At 39.4% G+C, this 18,091-nt stretch overlaps 1 protein-coding gene across 15 annotated transcripts in view; it reads left to right on the forward strand.

Moving 5' to 3' along the window:
- The first annotated feature begins 3,202 nt into the window (after window positions 1-3,202).
- The window catches only part of NF1 (neurofibromin 1), a 147,641-nt gene continuing 132,752 nt past the window's right edge, over window positions 3,203-18,091 (forward strand). For all 15 annotated transcript variants that reach the window (XR_010917991.1, XR_010917990.1, XR_010917993.1 and 12 more), the window contains exon 1: window positions 3,203-3,409. Coding sequence is in view for 10 of the 15 variants with exons in the window: in XM_067538044.1 (XP_067394145.1) it covers window positions 3,350-3,409 (60 nt within the window). In the remaining 5 variants the exon portion in view is untranslated. The remainder of the gene's footprint in view (window positions 3,410-18,091) is intronic.

Genomic DNA, 18,091 nt, shown 5'->3' on the forward strand with positions numbered 1-18,091 from the left:
TAGGCTTTCCTTTTAAGTGACAGGAAGTCACAGAACCAACTCCCACTTTTGAGATAGCCAAGATCTCTGTTTGTCTGTGTCCTTGTCTTCACTGCTAAAAAAGGTGTATCTTTTACTTTGGGGTAAGTAATGTGCATGAGCTATTCTGAGGTAAAAACACAGGGAAGACCAGGCACTTCAGTGTTACCATAACGTAAATTAAGAGAGGTCAGCACTACATGTCTGCCTGGGGTTGACCTTACCTCATCTACCTCACTAAAGTGCCTGGTCTTCACTGTGTTTTTGCCTCGGGATAGCTCATGCATGTTAGTTACCCTGAAGTAGAAAAACAAACCTTTTTTTTTTAGCAGTGAAGAAAGGCCTGTGGGTCTTTCTCTTGTTCTCTCTGACCCACCTTGTTCAATCTGGTTTTGGTGCTGCTCATGGGAGAGGACTAGAGCCATAACGTTACTTGCTCTGGCACTGTCTCTTAATAACACATAAGTGTAAGTTGTTGAGTGACTATTAGAAAGGGCCTCCTTCTTGTGGCCCTTGGTTCTGCTACCTAGACAGACCCCAGGGTGAAAGAACCCACACTATAGTACAGAAACCCCATGCAAGTGACAGATCCATCCAGATGCAGTATAATAATTATTAAGGTGCACTCTTACACTACACAAAATACATTTTCCTTGAACTGTGAACATGGAATCTAGATCTTCCCATGATAAGGATCTCAGATGTAAGTCTTTCCTGAGTATCATTTATTTTTCTGGTTACTTCTTTATAGTATGAATACCCCTGTAAAAGATCTGATGAACATTGTTCCAATAACTATTATTTTATCTTTCCCAAGCTTCAGCTCATGGCACTTTATCCAATAAATTCTGAATGGATTTTTCTGCTGGATTAGTTTCAATCTGATATCCAGAATGGATGTACTTATTTTCTTACCAATTCTACTCCATGACTTCCTGTCTTTGTTTTCAGTCAGATTTCTGTTCCGTAAGTGTATGTGTCTACAGGAGTCTAGGTAGTTAGTAACATGAGAAGAACGGTTTTACCAGAGGAATGGTGAGGTACCTTTTCTTTTCCTCCCTCTGATCTAGGTTTCTGAAATTCAGAGGCCAAATTCAACCCTGATGCACAAAGGTGCAATTAAGCAATGGAATTTCACCTGACTACACCCAGGGTGAATTTGGTCCTATATCACTTTTCTTCATTTTGCTCTCAATTCTAGGGTACTCAGTATGTTGGCTATGTAAGAGAAAAGTGAAGTTCTGAGTTTTGAACGTCCCGTAAAGGTAGAGGGAACTGCTGGACATTTTCTGGTTTATAACCATAACCTAAGTGATATAGCTATTAACCACTAGTTTGTCACACAGCAAAATTTACAAATGAATATAGCATCCTTTGAGGGAGAAAAAGGTGAGGAAATCTTGAGGCTTCCAAATTTAAGTCTAGGGTGATTTATTATTTACCTGTAATATAGCAAATAGAGTTTTTGCCATAATATCTTGGATCATTTTCCTCTAAAAGTACTACTCTCTTCTACTGAAGGAAGAAGAACCTCAGAGACTTAGCTTAGGTAGATAGATTTCAATTACCTCCTTACTAGTCAAAGAAAATATTTGTGATGAATCACCCTAATAGGAGACATAAAAAGCAGGGAGATTAGAGTTTGACACTGGGGTAATATTACAATACAGTCCATTGTCAGTTAAATGTGAGGCACTCAGATATGACAGTAATGGGTCCATATAAATACCTGATAGATAAATAGGGCATACATCATTGTGTAAAATCCTGTTGCATTGTTAGACTAAAGACGTCACTTAAATTTGGAGATGTGAACCATTTCCCCCATAATCTATGGTCAGGAGATATTAAGATAATAAAAACTTTGGTTAATAAATTTTTTTATATATGAATTTTTCAAAATTAAACCATTTAATAGATACCCTTCCACCTTCATGGTATATCTGTTCTTTTCTTATTTTTATTTTTTTCCCTCTCTCTCTCCACTTCTTGGTCTCTGCAGAATGAACAGTAGTAATAATTTATACATAGGAAGGCTGCAGAGGTAAATTGACTAGGGTGCTAGTTTCCCTCTGCATAATCTCTGTGTATAGAAGATTACTTTTGCTGAAGAAGGAAAGTGATCAAGGATAGTCACCTTCCTTCTGGCTTTATGAAGGAGGTGGCTGTGAAGATAAACTGACCACAGGAAATATGTGCTAAATTCTTATACAAAACCATCTGTTCCACCTTTCATTTAGCTGTCATGCTCAGAGTACCTTTCCTAAACCTGAATAAGAGCTCTGTGTGGCTCAAAAGCTTCTCTCTCACCAACAGAAGTTGGTCCAATAACAGACCCATCTCACCTCTCTACCAGATTAGTCAGTATCCATCTACTCAGTTGCTTGTCACAGTCAGATGCTTCTGTAGTGTTGGAGACAGAAGGATTAGCAGAAGGAAAGTGACTGGGATTAGTCAATTTCATTTCTGCAGCCAGTTCTTTCCACATGGCACCAGCTGCAAAAGGAATGCCAGTCCATTTCCTCTGGTGGGTGCTGCTCATCCCGTTAGCTGGCTGGGTGTCAAGGAGAAAGGAGTGGGGTTGCTCAGGAGGATCAGTGTGACAGGGAGGTGAAACACGCCCTTCCCCTCAGCAGTCTGGGCCAGGGGAAATTGAGACATCCGCTGCCCCCACAGATTCAGTGACAGGGCGGGGGGGGGGGGAAGGGATCAGAGATCCCCCCCAAGCTTAATGACAGGGCTGGGGGAGGGGACCAGAGACCCCCCCCCCAGGCTCAGTGACAGGGCTGGGGGAGAGGGGATCAGAAACAACCCCCCTTCCCCCGCGCGCGCAGGCTCAGTGACCGGGGGGGGTGTGTGACAGGGCTGGGTGGACACCCCACCATCCGAATTTGTGTCTCCCTGATTCTTTGCGCTCATGCGCAGCAGTCTCCCTTATCCCACGCGCCTGCCTCGTTTGCCCCCGCTTCCCGCTCCACTGCGCACGCGCAACGCCCCCCTCCCCCCGAGCTCGCATGCGCGCTTTCCGGCTGGCTCCCGCTCCGGCCGCGCATGCGTCCCGGCCTTGCCGTCCCTGCGCATGCGCTTTGCGACGGCTCCCCCCCCCCCCCTCACTCACTCCCCTCCCCCGCTCCGCCAGCTTCCCCGGCCGTACGTTCCGCTGCTGCCTGGGCTGGTGGTGGGGGTGGCCTGGGCTCCTGCTTCCGGTGTGGTGTCATGGCGGCCTCGGAGCTCTGATGGCTGCGGGGAGCTGAGAGCCAGGCAGGGACACAGAGACCCTCCCCCCCCCAGCTCCCTCCCCTCGGGGAGCCGGCCGGGCAGGCAGCGGGCCATGGCGGCCCACAAGCCGGTGGAGTGGGTGCAGGCCGTGGTGAACCGCTTCGACGAGCAGGTAACGGGAGGCGGGGGGCTGCTCCCTGCGTGGGCTGAGGTTGGAGCCGGGGGGCGGGGCTGGTCGGGGCCTGGGAGGGGGGCGGCGGCGGCGGCTGAGGGGAAGGATGGGGCGAGGGCGATGCCCGCTCTTGGGGAAAGGGCCGAGGGGCCTGCTCTTCCCACGGGCTGTGTGTGTGTGTGGGGGGGGGAGGTGCTGTTTCCTCGCTGCCCCTCCCCCAGCGCCCGGGCTGGGGACGGGGTGACCTGGGGTGAAGAAGGGGAGGTGGGGGGCGTCTCCCCTCTTCTGGGCTGGAGGGGATCCGTGGGGATCTGCTCCACATCGCGCTGGCCATAGACTCGGGGGGGGGGGGATAATATGTAGTGAGCGCAGGCTTTGTGGGAGAGAGTATGAGGGGCTGCTGCTTTCTGCCCCTTCCACAGGTTTGGGGGATGGGCAGCAATGCCCCCCCCCCCCCATGGTTAGATACTGCCACTGTGATGGGCAGCGTCTTTATTGGAGGGTGGGGTCTGAGTCTTGCCCGTTCATTCCCCTCTCTCCTCCAAGTCAACTTATCCCCTTATTGGTGAAATTGCCTCCCACTCATTTCAGGGCTGGGACCCTCCATCCGGGTGGTGGGGTGACTCCCCTGAGTTATGGTCATTTTCATGGTCAGTTTCCTCCACGTACAATCATTTTTTATCCACTTCCTTGAAAGGAGTGGAGGGAGCTAGCTCAGTTGTCCTTTTCCCTGTCAGTTCCAGCCCCTCTGAAAAATCACTTACTGCTTTTGCTCAGTGTTATTTTTTTATTAATTTAACTTGTCTAATTGTCATTGAGACGTAGTATTAAAGCTTCAAAAATGAGGAATTCGGGGAGGGATGAAGTGGATGTTTATATGAAACTGCATCTCAGTCAAATGGAAACACCAAACAAAGACAGCTGGGTTGGGGGAGGGTCTGGGGTGTATACTGTTACAGTGTTAGGCCTTTTCTTTATAAAAAGTCAGTGCCTTTGGAAGGGATTTTCACTGAGGGTTTTCTGGGTGGAAGGAAGAGGAATTTCTTGGCCTGGGGCTTGTGACTATGTATTTCTCTGATCCACACAGAGACACTGGTCATTGGGACTACATGGCTGCACAGACCTTCCCAGTGAGTCTCAACATTAGTTCTTAGACTGCACATTCCCCCCTCCTCCTGCCTGATGCGTTTCTGACATGTAAGCAGGGACTTAGTTTAGGTTGACTGGTTTGTTCTATGTTGTGTCCTTTCGCTGTATTTGAATAGATCCTTCATGTGATTGGGGGGCAGAGTATAAGAGATCCTGCTGTGTATACTTATCTATAGTAAACATGAAGTTGATTATGGAGGTTGCATTCTGTTCATCTACCTTGTCTCTAAATATTTTTTAGCAATATTGTCTGGTGTTGATAACCTGCAGAAAAGATAGGGGGCCTGTAAAGATAAGACATTCGCTTTTACCTTTATTTTAAAAACAGATATGAATATAGTTCCTTTGCAAGAAAAGCTTGAGCTTCTCTTTAATTTTTTTTGAACATTCAAAAAGATGAGGATTTTTTATAATTATAATGTGGCATGCTTTGGGGCCAGTTATTTTTGCACAGTAAGCTCCTTTTTGGCTTATCTAGAATCATAGAGCATTTTTTTCCATAATTTTAAAAGGAATGGTACTGCTTATGCTCCCAGTAATGCAGGAAAACATCTCTTTGTGTACTGGTGTTATAAGGCCTTAGGTTTTTATCATTTGCTTTGTTATGTATGTTGTGGAATTGAGCTTGCCAACATCTGTTAGGAGTTAAGGATTTGAGCTTTTTAAACATATTTTTATATACTTATGGAATAATTAAAGGTAGGTATACAGGAGGAATCCTTTCCTACTTGTATAGAAACAAAGCCCTTCCAGTTATGAGTTTGCTGGAACATGGGAGTTACAGTTCTGGTAAAGAAGCACTAAAGAGAACGTTGATTGTCTTCTAGTTTGCATGATAGGGATGCTGTAATCATTTTATTGTGTAATTCCCATGTATTTGAAGTTTAAAGTTTTGGGTTTGGTTTTTTTTTTTACAGTTTTGATAAGGTACATGAATAAGGCAAAGAGGCAGGGATGATACACTAATATTCTGAAACTTTTTGAGCTATTATACTGAAAAAAATCTTCCCCTTTCCACCTTACCTTATTTACTTCATCCTGAGATTTTTAATTTTTCTTGAGATTTCTTCTCATTTGCTTTGCCCATTCTGAGAGCGATCTTTATGCTGGTAAGGTGACTTTGGAATTTAGTTCAGAGCAAACCTGTCAGGATATTCTTACACACTTAAACTCTGTCTTCAGGTATTATCAGTGAATGGCAAATAGATAATTAGCCACTTCCCTGAACTATTATTAAAACAGCCATGAGAATAACCAGCCAATAATGTTACAAAAGTGAAGGTTTATCCCCTGGTTGCATCTCTGACTGCCTAGCAGCTGCTCATCTGAGAAGCCAGTTTGAATAACTCTTCACTGAAGTACAGTGTCTGCAGTCCAGTGCATACAGCTCTCACTTTTTTTTTTTACAGTGCTAGCAATGCGTTTTCAGGTTTCTTTGCTTGTGCATGCAGGACCTTTTGATATCACCACTGAGGGAGGTGAACTAGCACTGCATATTGTACCAGGAGTATTGTTTCTGGTCACTGAATAAAGAGGAAAACTCTTGTTTGCTGTTGTTTTTGGAAACAGAAGAATATTATTTGCCAAAGTGCTTTGTTTTAAAAATTTACAAAATAGGATTTCAATGGATGATAGAGGTAGTTACTTAGACGGTCTTTCCATTCATTTATAAAAACTATTGTAATTCATATTTCAAAGTGAGTAAAACAGTAAATTATTGAGCAAGAAGGACTAATCTCTATTAAACAAACAAAAAAATCAGAGCAAGCAGAGCAACTCTAGTTTATTTTCATAAATGATTTGCTAACCAGAACACCTTTTGTCGGTAAGATTCTATATGCTTAAAGTGACTGGCAAGTGTGAGTTTGCATTGTAGGTCAGTCAACATCTGGCTTTCTGAATACATTTTTCAGAGCTATGTGCCGCTTCCTCCCATCCCCAATCACCTCTGCTTTTCAGATACTGTAATGTGGTCTACTTCAAAGTACCATTGAAGACCACATGGTGGCTTCAGCTGATGCAGGAAGCAGCTTCCCACCACATGAGTGGGACCAGGACATACCAGAGTACATAGCATACTCCTGAAATCTCTGAACTGACCTCCTATTTGTTACAAATTTTTATTGCCTTTAAAGCCCTGAATGGTCTAGGACTCAAGTATGAGATGTCTCTCTCCCTATTCTCCATGGCAGTAATTGAGACTGGCTGGGATGATCTGGTAAAACTATCCAGGTTTGACAGCAGCGTTTTCATGTTAAGTACCCAGGCCTTTGTAATTTTCTCCTCTTGGTGATCTGCCAGAGCCCAATTTGGGCAAGCTTCAGGCCCCAATGTAAGGCTAATTTATTTTGATTAGTGTTGGGTTGTTTTGGTTTAGATGAGTTTTGTTTTGCATCTTATTTGTTTGGGTATTTTTCTAGGTTTGGTTGTTTGGGTTGTTTTTATTTTTAAAGTTTGGTCTTCTAGGGCCTACTAGGAGTTTTAGGGTGGCGTATCTCATTTGTATCTTATTTTTGTAACTTAAAGCACCTTCAATCACTACATGTGCTGTAACCATTAATAAACAAGCAAAAATATTCCAAAACGCAGTAGGGCCTCCCTAAAATAAATGAATTTAGGTCTTTCTGTAGAAAAATCAGTCTACTTTTGAATTTTAATTTTCAAACTATTTTTGTAGTATTTTGTAGTATTTTTTGAGAGCATATCACATTTTAGGTAGAGGGAAAACCCACTAGATCATGAAATAGTGTCCCCAAACAGAGTAATGCAACCTCATTACTTGAGGCATTTAAAACTAGACTGTATTAAGCCCTACCAAAAATAAAGATGGGCACAGTCCTGGACTAGAATGGGCTAGAAGACTAAGTGACTCTCTTTCTCTCTGTGATATAAATTAAGGAAAGAAACCTTTTATTAAATGGTCTATAGTTAAATTGATACTCTCAACTTAACTACAGTTGCACATTTATATTGTTTAAAAACAAGCTTTTATGAAACTTAGAACTAATAGAATTGAAAAAGTTGTTTTAAAGTAAATAAATATCCTCCTGCAGTTTTTGATATCCATTGCAGCACTAAGAATCTGAAAGTGAACCTGACTTTATGGGTTACGTTTATTATTTTTTTGCATCTCAGCAAAGAGACCACAAATAGTTACAAAAATGACATGCGAAAACATTTTAAGAAAACTCTGCTCCTCAAGAACAATGAGGTCTGTACTGGGACCAGTACAGTTCCATATTCATAAATTATCTGGAAAAAGGGGTAAATAATTAGATAGCAAAATTTGCAGATGATACAAAACTACTTAAGATAGTTTAGTCCAAAGCAAACTGCAAAAGTTACAAAGGGATCTCACAACACTGGGTGACTGGACAACAAAATGGCAGAGGAAATTATATGTTGATAAATGCAAAGTAATGCACACTGGAAAACATAATCTCAACTATACATATAAAATGATGGGGTCTAAATTAGTTGTTACCATTCAAGAAAGAGATCTTGGAGCCATTATGGATAGTTCTCTGCAAACATCCACTCAATGTGCAGTGGCAGTCAAAAAAGCTAACAATATTGGGAATTAATAAAACAAAATATTTTATTCCTTTTTTATAAATCCATGGTACGCCCACATCTTGAGTACTGCATGCAGATCTGGTTGCCCCATCTCAAAAAATACACATTGGAATTGGAAAAGATACAGAAAAGGGCAACTGAAATTATTAGGGTTATGGAAAAGCTTCCATATGAGGAGAGATTAATAAGACTGGGACTTTTCAGCTTGGAAAAGATAGCAGTCTATAAAATCATGACTGGTGTGGAGAAAGTAAATAAGGAAGTGTTATTTACTACTTCTCATAACACAAGAGGTAGGGATAACCAAATGAAATTAATAGGTAGGTTTAAAACGAACATAAGGAAGTAATTCTTCACACCACACACAGTAAACCTGTGGAACTCCTTGTCAGAGGATGTTCTGAAGGTCAAGACTATAACAGGGTTCAAAAAAGAATTAGATAAGTTCATGGAGGATAGGTTCATCAATGGTTATTAGCTAGGATAGGCAGGGATTACTGTTTGCCAGAGATTGGGAATAGCTGACTGCATGAATCATTTGATGATTATTACCTGTTCTATTCATTCCTTCTGAAACACCTGGCATTGGCAACTGCAGGAAGACAGAATTTTGGGCTATATGGATCAGTGGTCTGACCCAGTATGACTCTTCTTATATTTCTACCATAAAGGTAAAGCTTGTCTGTGTAGAACACAGAACTTTCTTCGGGGTTGTTCTGAGACTGGAATGAACTTGTACAGGAGTTAAGGACCATCACAAACCATTGCCTTTCATGCCAGGTACAAGGCACACTTCTTCAACTTGCTTTCTCTAACATAAACACAAAGCAGTATGGATGTTTAAAAAAAGTCCCACCCCAAAACACTTCACTTTATACACAAGTCTCCCTCTGAGAAGAAGATAGGAAAGAACATTCCACACATAATAGATGAGTTTTAGTCATGTCACTTAATGCGCTACTGGAAAGTGCTTAGATGCTACAGTGATTATGGCAGTGTAAGAACCTACATAGAATATAATAACTTGGTGTTAGTAATATAAATAGAGAAACATTTGTTTACAACATATGACTTTAAGTTGTCTCTTCTATTAAAGTATCATTACTAATAAATAGAACAAAGTAGTATTTTCTGAAGTCCATTGTCTTTTGTCACGCACTACTTTGCAAGATTATTTTACTGAAACATGGCCCTGAGGACCTTATCCTCTGTCCATGTATAGTTGGTGAAAGACACACATTGACATTATGTGCTTTGGATCAGGCCCAGACAACATTTACACTGACTGAAGGATAGTGCTTTTTATCTCTTCCTCTCTCTGTCCAAAACACCCATGTGTTGCCATAAAATCTGTTCTTGTAGACCCTTCTGTAGAAGGGGAGTAAGCAGATGTTTTTATATGCGTCATGGATCTGTATGCTATTAAGGATTATCATTACTGCATTTCCACTTGAAATTTTCTTTCCAGATGTCTGTGCCTTTATTTGAGGTGGGGGAAAGAGACTACAGCCAGTTGATACTTGAAGAGGGGCTTGAAGTTGAATCTTGAATGCCCTGGAAGTTTATTTTCATAAAGTTTGCTGCGGAAAAACTTGTTTTCAGAAAATCCTACTTATAATATCCATTCTGTTTGAGTATTGTATCATGGGCCTAGTAGTGCTGAAATTTGTGATTTTTCTTTTAATTACAGTGGTCCTGCAGTGATTGTGAATTTACAGGTTCATAGTTCAGAGCTTTTGACAGGCTACATTTAGTCCACTTTTTAATCCTTGAAATTCCGTAAAATCAGCCTTCATACAAAAGTTGAAATGTTTACTTTTTCCATTTAAAGTGTTAGTGGACTTTAGGCATGTCTCAGGGTCAGTGAAAGGAAATGTGTTAAAGGCAAACTTTTGCTAAATTGAGATAATTACATCTTGTCTTTATTCCAAGTAGCAGTTAAGAAAGAAACATTCATGGTTCTTTGTTTACCTCTCTAAAACTGGTAGAATGGAATATTTTGGAAATGAGTGATCAAGGCATTCAGTGCTACCAGTTACTAATTAAATACAATTGCTATCAATGTTCATATGTTTTAGGAAAAGGATTTTATATTTTTGTGTATTTAAACAAGAGAATGTGGAACAAATGCAAATATTTCTTTGACACGCTTACAAAATATACTTATTTTCTTAGTAACTGATATCTGCATATCAGATGAGGGTCCCTTAACTGAGATTTCTAAGGATAAATGCACTTCTTCCTCTAATGGGCCGTCACTCGCTAAAATATGCTGTCAGAGACTGCACTGCTCTTCATAATGAAACAGTTGTTTAAATTCTTTAATAGTGTCTACTTTTAAGTCTTAAAGCCATCTTTCAGGATCTAACTGTAGAGATGCTGTTAAGCATGATTTTAAATGCCTTTTTATATCTGTTTACTTTCTCTTCTGTAAATTGCCAATAAATACTTAATTGGATTGTTTTTTCAGTATTAAATTTGAGAATTTACTGCCTACCACTTTTGAAAAGAATCAAGTACTTTCCTTTCTGGGGGAGACAGGTTAAAAAATGAGTGCATGTGGACAGGGTCAAGAGTATGGGAAGGCTGTGATTGTCTTTTAGAGCAGTATGGCGGACTATCTTATAGACACAGAATGGGCTAGATGATTTGAGGTTACCAGGCACGATTGCAGAACAGTTAATAATTTATAGCATATTAATGTTTAGAGTCTTCAGAATATTAGCATGTGATGTGGGGATGTGGAAAAAGATTTTGAAACAGTGTTTTAGAAACAGTTTCTAAGACGCCAGTAGCAGGCAGTTTGTTATGCTGCTAAGCATCTGTGGATCTGACTAACTTAATTTTATTCCTTAAATAGCATATTTCTGTGAAAGGGTTTTGAACTTCTATTTTTCATGAGGCCAAAGTTGAAAGAACCTCATATTGCTTTCCTTTTGCAGTTTGCAAGTGGAATTTGTGTCTCTTGCACAATTAAAATAAGAAACAAAATCTGTTGAAAATTTAGTTTAAAAGGCTGAATAAGTGGATTGACCTAATTTGCATGCTTCTATTTTCTTGAGACTTTGTTTCCAACTTCACGCTTTTCAAGATTTATGTGTTTTGTTGTCTGTCTTTTGGGAACGTAAAATAAAAAGCTAATAGGCTAGTGACCCAGCATAGACTGTACATTTTCCTCCGGCAATAGCAAATTTCTATTATGGTGTCTTAGGGTTAGAATTGTTTGTCAGAATTGTTATATTCTTGGACAGATTGATTATTTTTATCATTATCAAATTATAGCAAAGTCTGCAAAAATCATAAATAGATCTAAAATGCTTTTTAAGTTGGGGATGGAAATTCATTTCTGTATATTGTCTACATTAGATTGACCATGTAGACAACTTAAGACAAATTATAGGTTTTGATCATAGGAGAGCTTGAGTTAACAAGTAAGTTTAGATAAAGATTCTTCAGCTTCTACCAATGAAGCTTTCAAGAGACTAGTGTATTTACTATAAGTTGTTCTAGTTGATGTACAAGATGAGTTGTGCTTTCTGTGTTCTGCATTGGTATATTAGAATAAAACATGCTGGTTGAAAGACTGTACTCAGACTAGTTATCAGTGGTTCACTATCGAACTGGGAGGGAGTATCTAATGACCGTCAGGGGTCAGTCCTGGTTCCAGTACTATTTAATATTTTCATTAAGTGCTTGGAAAATGGAGTGGAGAGTGTGCTTATGAAATTTGCAGATGACACCAAGCTGTGTGGGGTTGCAAGCACTTTGGGAGACAGGTTTGTAATTTGTCAGGGTCATTTTGAATTTGAAAATTGGTCTGAAATCAGCAGGATGAAATTCAATAAAGAGAAGTGCAAAGAAATACACTTAGGAAGGAAAAATCAAATGGTCAACTGCAAAATGTGGAATAACTGACTCAACAGTTTTATTACCACAGAAAAGGATCTGGGAGTTATAGTAGGTCACAAACTGATTATTAGTTGCCAATGTGATGGAGTTGCGAAAATAGCGAATATCATTCTGGGGTGTATTAATAGGAGTGTTGCTTGTAAGACATGGGATGTAATTGTCCTGCTCTCTTGGGCACTGATGAGGCCTCAGCTGGAGTACTGTTTCCAGTTCTTGGCACAATACTTGAGGAAAGATGGGGACAAATTGGAGAGAGTAACAAAAATGATAAAAGATTTAGAAAATCTGACCTATAAGGAAAGGTAAAAAAAGCCCCCAAACTGGGCATGTATAATCTTGAGAAAAGAAGACTGAGGAGGAGGGACCTGATAAGTCTTCAGATATGTAAGGGCTGTTATAAAGAAGATGGTGATCAATTGTGAGCCAGGTCCACTGAAGGTAGGACAAGAAGTGATAGGCTTAATGTTCAAAATGGGAGATTTAGGTTAGATATTAGGATATAAGGATAGTTAAACTCTTGTACAGGCTTCCAAGGGAATTTGTGAAATCCCCATTTTTGAAGGTTTTTAATAACAGTTGGAGAAACACCTGTCGGGGATGGTTTAGGTTTTTTTGGCATTGCCTCAGCACAGCAGGCTGGATTTGATAACCTCTTGAAGTCCCTTCTGGTCCTACATTTCTGTGATTCTAACATGGTTGTCAATACAAGGTGGCATTTTATTGTTGAGGTTTCCTTAGAAAACTACTTTACGGCTTTTCCTGTTGTTTGCCTCCTGAAATGAGGTCCTATACGGTTAACAACGTGAAAGTCTGAATAGAAGGAAAACTCCAGGTATGAATCAGCTAGTGTCATCTTGCTGTTTTTTCTGTCACAACCCTCATTTCCACTTCTTTGTGGAACAGGACAAAATACTGAAGTACCAGTAACATTGTTCCTTTTATAGTGAGCAGTTCAACATTCTAGTCCTCTTGGGGCTTGTTTGGTACTCAATATCTTTTCCTTAGTTCACTTAGTTCCTTAGTGTTTAAGAATGATTTACACTGAGAGGAGGGCTATTAAATAAATAACACTTGGGTCAGGTCTACGCTATAAGCTTACATCGGCATAACTACGTCACTCAGGAATGTAAAGAAAACCACACCCCTGAGCAACACAGTTCTACTGATCTAGCCCCCAGGGTAGACGGTGCTATGTTGACGGAAGGGCTTCTCCCATCAACATAGTTACTGCCTCTAGCGGAGGTGGAATAACGATACCGGGCATATTAGCATATTTACTGAAACGCTAGCATCTATACCGCTGCAGCATTTTAAGTGTAACCCTCCCCATGATCATTACTGGTTAAAACTGGTTTGACATTCCTGTGTCCATTGTTTTGTGAAGTAGTGTTAGCTTAGCAACATCTTTTGACTTTGTATCCAGCCCCAGTAAGTTTAGCAATGAAAGAAATAACTTCTGTTAAGCTCTTAGACCATGATCAAAATTCCCATTTTTAAGCCATTTCACAAGTTAGTCAATATGACATAAAACAATATAGTGTAAAGTGCTGACATTTCCCCAAGAAACTAGCAAAAGTAATGGTGATTGATTTTTGAAATAGACCAGAAACATACAACTGTAAGGGGTAGCTTCAAACAAAACATTGACTTGAAAAAAATTAAATGTTATTGCCAGCTCCCAATTGGGGAATTAAATAAATTTTTAACATTCCATATTTTCTCATTCTTGTAAATCCTTCTATAAAATAGCATCATTTGTTAGTTTTACCTGCTAAAATGGCAATAGTGTTTGTTCTATGTACAATTCCACACAATTTAAAAAAAAGAACTAACACAAGCATGATCAATATGAGAAAAATACTGCACATAGCAAATTCCGATACAAGTGACATTTAATTCTGAACTACGGAAACAGAAATAAATGTTTTTTAACCAGCTTTGGAAACTATGGTTTCACTAGCTTTCTAGGATAGATTTGGAAGAGCGGTCAGGGAGGGGAAACAGAGTTGCAGACAGATGAGCAATTTTTCTGTACTGGGCAGTTCCAACATTGTGCCTCATTTTCCTTTGTACCCATGTAACCCCTGCTGGCATTCAGACACTGAGTAAGTACAGTGACATCTGCTATCAAGTCAGGCTATGGTACAGCTGTTAAACAGTTATTCCACATAGAATTGTATTGCAGACACTTTCATGTCAAGATAATTAGTCAGGATAGTCGTAATTTTCATGACATAAAACTTCCCTGGGTTTGATGTTCTTTGATCGCTAGATGAGTTGTTTCAGACTTTAGGTAACCAAACCAAATGAAACTTTTTATCCCACTGTTGTTGTATTAGAAGGAAGTTCATACATTTTAGTATGATAAACAAAGGGTTAAGATACTACAACTTTATTCAGTGATGCCCAAAAACCTTTAAGCGCTTGCTTTTTAGACATTAGTTGCTTGGCGTTTTTCCTTTAGCTGTTCTTAAATTCTGTGGCATTTTGAGAGATTGTGTTTCCAATTCACATCCTTTTTCAATGTCATATTCATCTCATTGAATATGTATGTTTCTCAGAATCTCAGAATGAGTTTACAGAACGTTCTAGTGGAATCCAGTTAAAAATCGGAAGGCAGTAACTTTTAATTATTTGACATTTTTAGAATTGAAATTGTGATATTTAGGGTCTGCTCTAAAGTGTGTGTGTGTGTAATTTGGAAACATAGATGTATTGATTACATGCTTGTTTCCCTAATCTGTTGTCTTTTTTTATATATAAAGATGCCATAAAGTGAATTTCAACAAAGCACTTCTTCCCACATTTAAATGTGGTCTGATGGCTTGTAACTGACTCTGGTAAACTGCACACAAGGGAAATGATTGGTCTGTGACCTTTGAAGAATTTACTGAGTACAGCTTGAAACAAAGTATCTAGTGTTCAGAATAGGATTAATATCTTTTGATGAGTTGTTATGAGTCTCTTATCTGGGCTGACAGTTGCATCTCATGTCTAACTTTTACTATTTTTACTATCTGAAAGTCACTTTTTTAATACGGTTGGAAGAAATTTTAGCATTCACTGTTGTAGAATTCATAAAATTACATTTTTGTTAAATCTGCGATCACAAACTTTTACTTAATAATCTATGTGTCTGATTTAGAGAAAAGATGGAAGGAAACAGATTTATCTTGCCAACTGAGCATCTGAATTGAGTCACTCATAAAAGATTAGACATACCAAAAGTTTAAATATCAGTGACTTGTATAAAACTAAAATGCCCTTAAGTTATTAGAGAGGCAAGGTGGGCGAGGTAATGTCTCTTAGTGTCTGTTGACACTACAATTAAAAACGCAGGGCTGGCCCATGCCAGCTGACTCATGCTCAGGGTTGCTGAGTTGCAGTGTAGATGTCCGGGCTCCAGCTAGAGCCTGGGCTCTGAGACCCTTCCACCTTGCAGGGTCCTAGAGCCTGGATTGCTGCCTGAGCCTGGACATCTACACTACAATTAAACAACCGCTTAGCCTGAGCCCTGCAAGCCCAAATCATCTGGCATAGGCCAGCCATGTGTTTTTAATTGCAGTATAGACATATCCTTATTGGACAACTTCTATTGGTGATTAGCTGGGAGATATTCAACAGCAAGGTCTTTGGGGCAGGGACCATGTCTTCATATACATTTGTGCCTAGCACAATGGAACTCTTTTCCTGACTGGAGTCTGAGTGCTCTTGCAGTGTAAATATGAATAATTTCTTAAATAGTAAAGTAAGGACAATGCAAGAGTAAAGTGTATAATAGGCAATGCTGCAACCGATTCCCTCTTCACTAGGGAATTGTAGTACATAAGACTATCAACATTTCTCTGAGTTCATTAGAAGGGATCCTCACCTTCTGACTTGAGTGTTCTTGAAGTATAGTTTTAGTGAAGAGAGGTGACACTAAACCTGACACTTCCAGAAATGAACATTTAAAGAATGGCCTTTCTAATCCAAAAGTTGCATAATTTGATTGCAATGGCATTATTTTAGTGACGTTGCTGAAACTTTTGGACATGAGAACTGTCTTTTTATGCTTGTAATCATCCTACATACTATGGCACCTCTTTTATCACCATATTTTTGAGAGTTCACGCCTTACTTCCTTTTATTATTATTTGTATTTCAGTAGCACCTGAAGAACCCAGTTAGAAAGCAGTCTTTGTGCTAGGTGTTATGGCACATCTGTTTTTCCGTTAGCTTTCATTATCCCAACAATGAGGGTTAAATAGCCTTAATTTGTGACTGTTATTACCAAACATTTTCAGTGACTATCAATCTGTTAATATTAACTTGAATTTCATTTTAGCATGCCAGGGTAATGTGTGAAAGCTTGAGATTCTTTATCCACTCATGAACACATGGGTATGTCTTCATGGGCAATTGCTTTTATGTTTCTTGTTCCTCCATTAGGTCCTACAGGTGAAGATGAAGGCATATTTTATAGTGTTCCAGTTTCCCTTATTTTACTGATGTTTACTATCTTATAAAATAAAGAGTTGTCCCTCAAACACCTGGATTCTCCTGCACTTACTACACTTACCAAGGAATATCTGTTTTCTGAGGTGGACTTTTTGCCTTTCTTAGAAAGTGAGAGAAATGTTAGCCTACTCCAGATAAAATTGCTGGGATTTCCCAAACACTTATCTTGATTTTTAGTGGCTATATTATTCAATTGAAACTGCCCAGTAGAACCCGCAGTGCTGTAATTTACATGTAAGCTGCTTACCCTATGGTCAAACACAGAATTAGTTAGGCTTATGACCAATTCATTTTATTCCCTTTGTGTGAAGATGAGCTTCAACTCCAGGTGATTTCATTTTTCAAACTGATGAGGCAGAGTTATTCTAAGACTTTAGCTGATACACTCAGGCAGTGAGAAGAAAATTTAGGTCTTATTTAAAATCCAGTAAACGGTGGTAGTATACATTGCAGTGGAATGTGCCTGCATCATATACTTGACATGGTACTTTTTTCTTTGTCTGACAGTCGAGATTTCCTAATAGTAATAGCTTTAAACCAGTAGCTAATGTTGGGAAATGTCTGCTCCTAGAACTGTGCAGTTAATTATATGTAGTTACACTTCTAACATAGCACGATACAGGTTACATAGGGTAATTTTTCACAGTGTAATCTGCTGTAACATAGTGTATAAAATGGATGGTTGATAAAAAAGCTTTCTTTAGAGGATGCAGAGTACAAAGCTAGGCATTAGTTTTTCAGTGTCTGTTTGAAGCCTCTAGAGCATGTGTAGATGAAAAAAGTGATAGCATTTCAAAATATTAACACAACTTTAAATGTGACTTTGTACCTAGTGTAGACAAGACAAATTGTGTTAAAAAATGTTAGCGGGTCATGGTCACCCCTTGGCTCCTCAGAATGCTGTAGTGAGTTTTAAATCTATCCCTGTCTGAAACAGGAAAATTCACTAACTCACACTGAGGTTTATACTCATAATAGCATTTTTCTTTCAAATATATTTGCTTAATATATTAGTTAAAAATATTAAACACATTTTTACAACTGTTTTCATAATCTAGAAGACTATCTTAGTTTTAGGATATGTCTGTATTTCTTTACTTAGCTGAAGCACTCAGTAAGTTCCTTTCTCATCATTTGCTGTTACATAGGGATATGAAGCCTGGAAAGATTTGCAAGAAGTGTGTTAAGACTAAACACCTCAATGTGATTCGAGGAATTTTCCTGTCTCAGAAGGGGATAAATTTAATGCACACTAAAACATTCTGAGGCTTTAGCAATTTCTTGCTGTTGTGCAAGAGTCTATAATATTGCCTGCTGTTTTTGTAGTTTCACACACTGCTGCTTACTGATCGATGTGGATCTGTTGGATAACTTTCTGGAACAGTTACATGGAATTGCAGTGAATATTCGAATGCTGCTTAGACCTGAATGAGTTTGTCACCCAGGATAGTTCTCTGAATTTCTTTTATCCCATTGTCATACTTTATATCCTGACAAAAGTTTCACTGGACCTCTTGAAGTCAATGTGTTACTTCATAAATACAAAAG

Source organism: Emydura macquarii, unplaced genomic scaffold, assembly GCF_026122565.2.
Source record: "Emydura macquarii macquarii isolate MOO-44397 ecotype Brisbane River unplaced genomic scaffold, CSIRO-AGI_Emac_v2 contig_450, whole genome shotgun sequence".
NCBI classification, from domain to species: Eukaryota; Metazoa; Chordata; order Testudines; family Chelidae; genus Emydura; species Emydura macquarii.